The 7,711-nt window shown below is 46.4% G+C and overlaps 1 protein-coding gene across 1 annotated transcript; it reads right to left on the reverse strand.

Annotated features, from left to right (window-relative positions):
• Window positions 1-1,579: 1,579 nt before the first annotated feature.
• On the reverse strand, window positions 1,580-7,453 carry LOC143038314 (uncharacterized). The gene is made up of 6 exons (XM_076207337.1): window positions 7,327-7,453; window positions 4,582-6,491; window positions 3,946-4,458; window positions 2,953-3,510; window positions 1,888-2,026; window positions 1,580-1,806 (listed from the first exon to the last, which is right to left on the reverse strand). Exons 1-6 carry the CDS (start codon window positions 7,451-7,453, stop codon window positions 1,580-1,582), a joined length of 3,474 nt encoding a protein of 1,157 aa, XP_076063452.1.
• Between the last annotated feature and the right edge of the window lie 258 nt (window positions 7,454-7,711).

The following is a 7,711-nucleotide window of genomic DNA, read 5'->3' on the forward strand; positions in this document are numbered from 1 at the left end:
ATCTGGGACCAGTTAACTGAAATGTGTAATAAATCGGTAGACACTGGTTTTGTGCCTACTGCTTGGGGGCAGGCAAACGTTGTTCCTCTTTTTAAGAAGGGAGACAAATTGTCTATATGCAACTACAGGCCAATCAGTCTGACATAGGTTATAGGAAAAATGCTTGAATCAATAATAGTAAATAGACTTGGAGAACACATCGAGAGACATGATTTAATTCGTGGCACACAGCATGGTTTCTCCAAGGGTAAATCATGTGTGACGAATCTTCTATCCTTTTACACTAAAGTATATAAGGCGTCAGATAACAATGATAATTACGATGTTATTTACTTTGACTTTAGCAAAGCATTCGACAAGGTGCCACATCAGAGACTACTAAATAAAATCAAAGCCCATGGTATGGGAGGAAAAGTGTTAGAATGGATTAGAGCTTGGATCAGTAACAGAAAACAGTGGGTCACCATAAATGGAGTAAAATCTAGGTGGGGCAATGTTGCTAGTTGGGTTCCCCAGGGCTCGGTTTTGGGTCCCTTGTAATTGTTCATCATGCACATAAACGACTTAGACGATGGGATAAATAGTGATGTTAGTAAGTTCGCCGATGACACTAAAATAGGACGCCTAATTAGGTCAGGAGACAACGCAGAGATTCTGCAGGATGATCTTAACATATTGTTCACATGGTCAGTGAAATGGCAAATGAACTTCAATATCTCTAAGTGTAGCGTGTTAAACGTAGGGCTACACAATCCCGAAAATAGATACAGCTTAGATAACACGCTTTTAGAGAAAACTGAGTGCGAGAGAGACTTGGGAGTTCTAGTGAGTCCGGACCTTAAAACCAGGAAACAGTGCATTAGCGCCAGGAATAAAGCTAACAGAGCATTAGGTTTCATTGCTATGACGGTAACAAATAGAAGTGCAGAGGTAACTATCAAACTCTATCTACCGATAGTTAGACCCACCCTTGACTATGCGGTACAGTTTTGGTCTCCGTCCTATAGAATGGACATAAATTTACTAGAATCAGTACAGAGAAGAATGACCAAAATGATACGTGGACTCAGAAATTTGCCTTACGAGGGAGGCTTGGGCACCTTAACTTACACTTTCTGGAAAGACGCAGAGTACGGGGTGATCTAATAGAGGTGTTCAAGTGGATCAAAGATTTTAACAAGGGTGATGAAAACAAGGTTATCATATTAAAACAACAGGGCAGGACTCGCAGCAATGGATTATTTTAGATTTAAAAAGGAAATAGGCAAGAGTTAGTTTACTAATAGGGTGGTCAACAATGGGAATAGACTTAGTAACCATGTAGTGAGCTCTGAAACTATCAGTTGTTTTAAGAAACGGCTAGACAACTTTAGGGATGGGGATGACAGGTGGTGATGGATATGGAGCTGCCTTGTGTAGGCCTTATGGTCTCTTACAGTCTCCTTCATTCTTATGTTCTTATGTTCTGTGTGAATCGGGTCCGCCAGTGGTTCGCTCCCACCCGGGATACTATGGCCAAGATGTGAGAGGGAACTGAAGGGAGGCTGGAGTCACTGCCCTCGAGGCAGGTCTTGATGGGTCATCCCCGGGAGGCGGCAGTGGTGGTGTATTCGGATTTCCACGAGTACCAGGCAGCCTGATCTATTTTACAGTAAGCATCGCTTAATGAGGGCTGGAGGGGCATCATATCCTCTTCGGGGGACAACGCCCCGTGTCTGGCAGTACTTTCGGCCCTTTCATTGCCATGATGTCCCACATGAGAGGAGACCCACTGGTATTGGAGGTGGACACCCAGGTGGGCTGCCTCTGCCGGGAGATGAAAGATATCGTTTAACACATCGGGCCTTGAGGTGCAGTAGGCGTTCTGTAGGGCAATCAGGTTCTAACGGGAGTCCGATAGTATTGTGACTCGTGGTGGTTTCCGAGGAAGGGTGAGGATTTTGCCCAGGGCCTCCCGGATGGCAACAAGTTCGGCCGTGAGGATGGTGGTGGGGGAGACTCTTACGGAGAAGGCCTCCCCCGTGGCCTGGAAAAAGAAGCCCACTCCTGTGGGGCCATCTTTGAGTACAGACCCGTCTGTATAGACCAAGAATTCCCATCATATTGCTTTGTTAGGAGTTCCTGAGTACGTGCAGATAACATGTGGTGATTTTCCTGGCGACCTAGTCCACATACTTCCGTCCTCACCTCAGATGGCGCGAGGTCCTAGTGTAAAGGACCAATTAGGTCCTTTAGTTCTGAAACTAGGTGCGGACCACCACTGCCTGCTTCAGAACTCTCGGGTCGTGTATAGACTCGTAGGACAAGTAAGAAAACACAGGATTGCACTGGAAGTTTATAATTCTGGTCCTTCCACAATGCACTATCAAATCAATTTCAGGAAAAGGGAAAAACAACAACAACTGTTTCACCTTAGGTCAGTTCGGTCGTAGCTCACTCGAATTGACTCCACAGTAAACACTTAAATTACTCGTAGAAAGCTTCGGTAGAAGATCAGGCTTTTGGAGCTGAGCGATGACGACTCTGGCAGAGCGGAAGGCGAAGTTGGAGACAAACGACGTCCAGTCGATGTATCACGCCAGTTTTAGAGTGGAGAGAGGGGAGGAATAGTGGACTAGGTGCAGTCACCAAATTCTCTCTGATAAAACCATGTCTGTCCGGGACGCACGTAACCTCGGTCGTCATACGTGGCAGCTCGTTTCAAGTAAGACTTCGAAGCGCACTCGAATTGTGCGTAATTTAAGAGGGCTGGTTGTTTAGAAGATTAAGTGGCGATTTTCCCTTACACAACTCCCCCCTTAAGGATGGGGAAACGCCACCTGAAATTGAGAAGAAAAGTTTATGCTCGACTAAGCAGGTCAGCCCCAATATTGTCAACTCCGGCCACATGTATGATCCTGAACTTGTAAGCTTGCAGACTCAGAGCCCATCGTAACAGTCTGTCATTCTTACCCTTGAACGTGTGAAGGAAGGTGAGGGGTTTGTGATCGACTTCGAGACAAATTCACGCCCTCTGAGATAGTAATAAAACCTTTGGATCCCAAACACAACCACCAAATATTCTCGTTCAATAGTGGAATACCTGCTCTCTCGGTCGAGAAGTTTCCGGCTGGCGAAGGCAACTGGGTGGGGGTAGTCAAGATGGTATAGTAGTAGGACGGCGCCGAGACCATGATTAGAAGCGTCCGTACGGAGGACGAACGTTAGACTAGTGTCAGGGAGTCTGATGACAGGGTTAGAAGATAATACAAGCCTAAGGTGATTAAACAGGAACAGGAGCTCTTCCGTCCATGGTAGAGGTTCTCTGACGGTCTTCCTAAGCAGATTAGATAGAGGCCCAGTGTAGTCAGCGGCCTGGGGGATAAACATCTTGTAGAAACCTACCATACCCAAGAATGAGCGTAGAAGCTTTTTGGTGGAAGAGGGGTGGTACGCGACACAGAGCTTCCACCTTGTCTGGTTGAAGCTGTAGACAATCCCCACCCAATATGAAGCCAAGATACTGGATGGCTGGGAATCCAAAACGACACTTTGAAATCTTCAGAGTGAGGTGATGGCTCCTGATTCTATCCAAAACAGCCCTAAGTGCCGTACAGTGTTGAGACCAATCTGAAGAATAAACAAATATGTTATCAAAATAGAAAGAGACATTAGGTAAGCCGGCAAGGACAATACGCATTAGGCGGATGTACGTTGCGCATGCAGTGGCAAGACCAAATGGTAAGCGACAGAATTCCATGAGGCCGAGATGAGTTGGGAAAGCGGTCAGGGGTTTGGCTCTTTCAGAAAGAGGCACTTGGTAATAGGCCTTGCACAAGTCCAGTTCAGAGAAATATTTCGAGCCGGAAAACTTGTACAAATCCTCTTCAATGTTACATACATTCGGCGTGGAAGACAGTTACAGCGTTACATGCGATACGAGCCGTCAGACTTTCGAACCATTACGACTGGTGAACAATGTGGTGACGACGATCTCTGGATGATACCTTGTTGGAACAGGCGCTCTACCTCTGATTCAAAGTGCGGTTTAAGGTGGACAGGCACAGGGTAGACCTTCATATGAATCCTATCGGTAGTGGTAAGGATTATATCATGTTCGACAGACGAGGTACAACCTGGATTATCCGAGAAAACTTCTTTGAATTCACTTACCAATTCTTCCAAGGAAGTCTGTTGATACCCCTCCAATTTAGGGTTAACGTTTGGCCTCGAATCTGTTTCGTCGGTTTGACCATCAGGGGTCACGGGTAGTCGGGAATCTTCTGGTTCACTAAAGCAGATCTCTTTGTGTAAAGGGCTATCATCTATAGTGGAGGGTTCATCCAAAAGCTCGGCAAATGAAACTGAAGGACGTCGATAATACTTTTTTAGCAAGTTGGCGTGGTACAACTTGGGGCCTGTGGGGCTATCAATGACATAGTCCACCTTACCTCTCTTTTCCAGTACTTCGTAGGGGCCCTTCCAGGCGACCAGAAGTTTACTTTTATCGCTGGGTAACAAAATTAGTACTTCATCACCGGGTTGAAATTTGCGATCTTGGGACCTGACGTCGAAATAAGCTTTGTATCAGGCATTACTAACGTCGGCGTTTTGGGCAGCAATCTTAGCCGATTCTGCCAGTTTGTCTTTGAGTTCGATGACGTAGCTGAAGGTGGAGCGGTCGTCATCCTTAATGCTGCGGTCCTCCCACAAGTCCCGAAGTACCGAGAGGGGCCCTCTTACAGTTCTTCCATACAGAAGTTCAAAAGCAGATAATCCGGTCCGATCGCTGGGGATCTCTCTGAGGGCAAACAAAGTAGGGAAAAGATACCGATGCCAATCTCGGTGTTTTTCACTACACATTTTGCGTAGTGCAGCTTTCAAGGGACCGTGGAGTCTCTCGACGCGGCCGTTCCCACTCGGATGGAAAGGCGTGGTAAATGATGGCTTGACACCCAGGAGCTTATGCAATTCTGCCATTAGTTGTGAAGTAAACTGTGTTCCCTGGTCAGACAATGTTTCTCGGGGAATGCCAACTCTGGAGAAGATGGTGAGGAGTGATTCGGCTACAGAGATGGAATCGACCTCCTTCAATGGAACTGCCTCTGGGAAGTCCGTGGCGAAGTCAATGAGGGTAAGAATGTAACGATGTCCCTCTGCAAAAGGTGGGGATAGTGGACCGACCAAGTCGATGGGTACCCTGGAGAAAGGTTCAGTAATAATAGGTAGAGGGTGTAGAGGTACAGGTCTGACTCTGCCCTTACTCGACATTCGTTGGCAGATGTCACACGAGCGGCAGAAATCACAAATATCTACTGCCATCCCAGGCCAGAAAAACTTGTCTGCTATCTTCAAAGCAGTTTTTCTTTGAGAAAAGTGTCCCGCTAATGGATTTTCATGGCCAACAGACAAAATGATAGGTCGGCACTCTTTCGGGACAACAAGGGCGAGTTTATCCACCTTTTCAACATGTGTAGATAATACGCATTTTCGGTACAGCAAACCATCTATCTTGAGATACTGGAAGGAGGAACCATTCTTCGTCTGATCCATCTTCTCAGATTTTGTTTGATCCCACAATCCAGCCAGAGTGGGACAGGATTCCTTTTGACTACAGAACTCTTCAGGGGTAACGGACAGGGGTTGAAGGGCAGGCATCTGAAGAGGATGAACTCTCTTCATCTTGGACCTGCGAGTCTCGACAGCGTTGATCTGGAAAGTGGACTCTTGAGTTAATGTAGGAGGTGGGACCATCTTCGTGATAGGGGCAGCGGCGGCAATGGATGTTTGCATGCCTATAGGAAGAGTTGAATGTGTAGTAGTGTCTAAAGAGCTAGCATGGGGTTTGAAAGGAAAGGGGTCAGGTTTACTAGGATCCCGTGCCCCAGGAACGTTGCCGATCAAGACGCTTGCGCACTTCATAGGGGCTCTGACTGCGTCAACCCATACCTCGTAGTATGGAGAGCGTATATAACAGCGGACAACAGGAAACTCGTTAACTCGTCCCAAAAAGTCTGCTACAGATACCTTTGGGCACAGGGACACATCTGCGTCTAGGACAGCTTCTTCGGAGACCAGGACATAGTTGCACCCAGTGTCCCTGACTATGGTAGAAGTCCAAGAGCCATTGATAGTTCCTGCAACGGTGAAATATGGGGTGGTCCTGTTACTCATGTAAAATCCTACCTTGAATTGAGATTGGGCTTCTTTGTCTTTGAATGCACGGGGATTCTTTGGACAACGAGATCGATGATGTCCTTCTTCACCACAGTTGAAACACCTCATGGGTGTACGGAAGGCACCGCCTTTTGTATCTTGATGGGTTGAGCCATGGCTAGGGGGAGGTAAAGATTCGACCACATTAGATTTCCTACGAGGAAAAGAAGTTTTACCGGAAGCATAGTTAGTATTCGGCTTTGGATAGGCCTTATGGGCGGAGGCCCAATCATCCGCCTTTACCACCGCCGATTCTAGGGAAGTTACACTCTGTTCCTTGATGAAGAGGCGTATATCTGGAATTAGAGAAGCAAGGAACTGATCTAAGATCGAATAGCTGTCGTAGACGGATAGCAAATTGTCGGTAATTTTCCCCTACGCGAATCTTGTCGTTTCTGAAGTCCAATCTATAGCGTTCGGGAGTCTTGTCAAATCCTGTGAGCAATGCCTGCTTAAGGAGGGAAAAATTGCTTATCGTTGCCAAATCAAACGTAGAATACAATTCAGCAGCCTTACCTGTTAATGTGCTGCCCAACCTGGCGGCAAGCGAATCTTCCTCAACTTGGAGCAGGTTTGCCACCTTTTCGAACCTGGAGAGTTACGAGGCTATGTCTTCTCCTTCTTGGTACGTGGGGAGGTCGGGCCGCTTGACGAAGATGTCCTGGCTAGAAGGCTGGTTACGGGAGTCGGGTGCAAGTTTGGCAAGCTCAATTTCTTTTTCATGTCGTAATTTAGCCATCTTTTCTTCGTGTTCTCGCTGTTCCCTCTTTTCTTTCTCTTCGTGTTCTCGCTGTTCCCTCTTTTCTTTCTCTTCGTGTTCTCGCTGTTCCCTCTTTTCTTTCTCTTCGTGTTCTCGCTGTTCCCTCTTTTCTTTCTCTTCGTGTTCTCGCTGTTCCCTCTTTTCTTTCTCTTCGTGTTCTCGCTGTTCCCTCTTTTCTTTCTCTTCGTGTTCTCGCTGTTCCCTCTTTTCTTTCTCTTCGTGTTCTCGCTTCCCTTTTTCTTTCTCTTCGTGTTCTCGCTGTTCCCTCTTTTCTTTCTCTTCGTGTTCTCGCTGTTCCCTCTTTTCTTTCTCTTCGTGTTCTCGCTGTTCCCTTTCGTGTTCTCGCTGTTCCTTATCCCGTTCTCGCTCACGTTCTTTGGTTCTTTCATCCCTTTCAAATGCCTGTTGATTTAAAACAAAGCGGCCAACATCGTCACCCTTTAAACCGATGGATTCGGCCTGGGCCCTGAGTTCTTCGATAGAAGTAAAATTAGACATTCTTGGGAGTATGGCTACGATTAACAAAATACTAAGACAATAAATAAATAAACAGCACAAATTAAGGTCAAGTACAGAGGAAAAGTTGTGTAACTAAAGCTAACGAAAAATATAAATACACCAAAATTTCAATACGGAACAAACTATGGTCGTCCAGCTGACGAAAGGACTAGTTGTCCTAAACAACACCCTACTGACTAAACAAAAAATGACGTAGTAACCGGAGCTTTTTGCTTGCGTTGCTACAGTACTACGTAG

This window comes from Oratosquilla oratoria, chromosome 24 (genome assembly GCF_046742065.1).
Source record: "Oratosquilla oratoria isolate Oo_2021 chromosome 24, ASM4674206v1, whole genome shotgun sequence".
NCBI classification, from domain to species: Eukaryota; Metazoa; Arthropoda; class Malacostraca; order Stomatopoda; family Squillidae; genus Oratosquilla; species Oratosquilla oratoria.

What these genes read in the sequence shown, in the direction of transcription:
- LOC143038314 (XM_076207337.1), bottom strand. Translation starts at nt 7,453, where the DNA reads ATGTCTAATTTTACTTCTATCGAAGAACTCAGGGCCCAGGCCGAATCC. An exon ending in GGATGAAAGAACCAAAGAAC is followed by an intron (nt 6,492 to 7,326) that starts GTGAGCGAGAAC and finishes CTCTAATTCCAG; the next exon opens with ATATACGCCTCTTCATCAAG. An exon ending in CACAATACTATCGGACTCCC is followed by an intron (nt 1,807 to 1,887) that starts GTTAGAACCTGA and finishes ATCTCCCGGCAG; the next exon opens with AGGCAGCCCACCTGGGTGTC.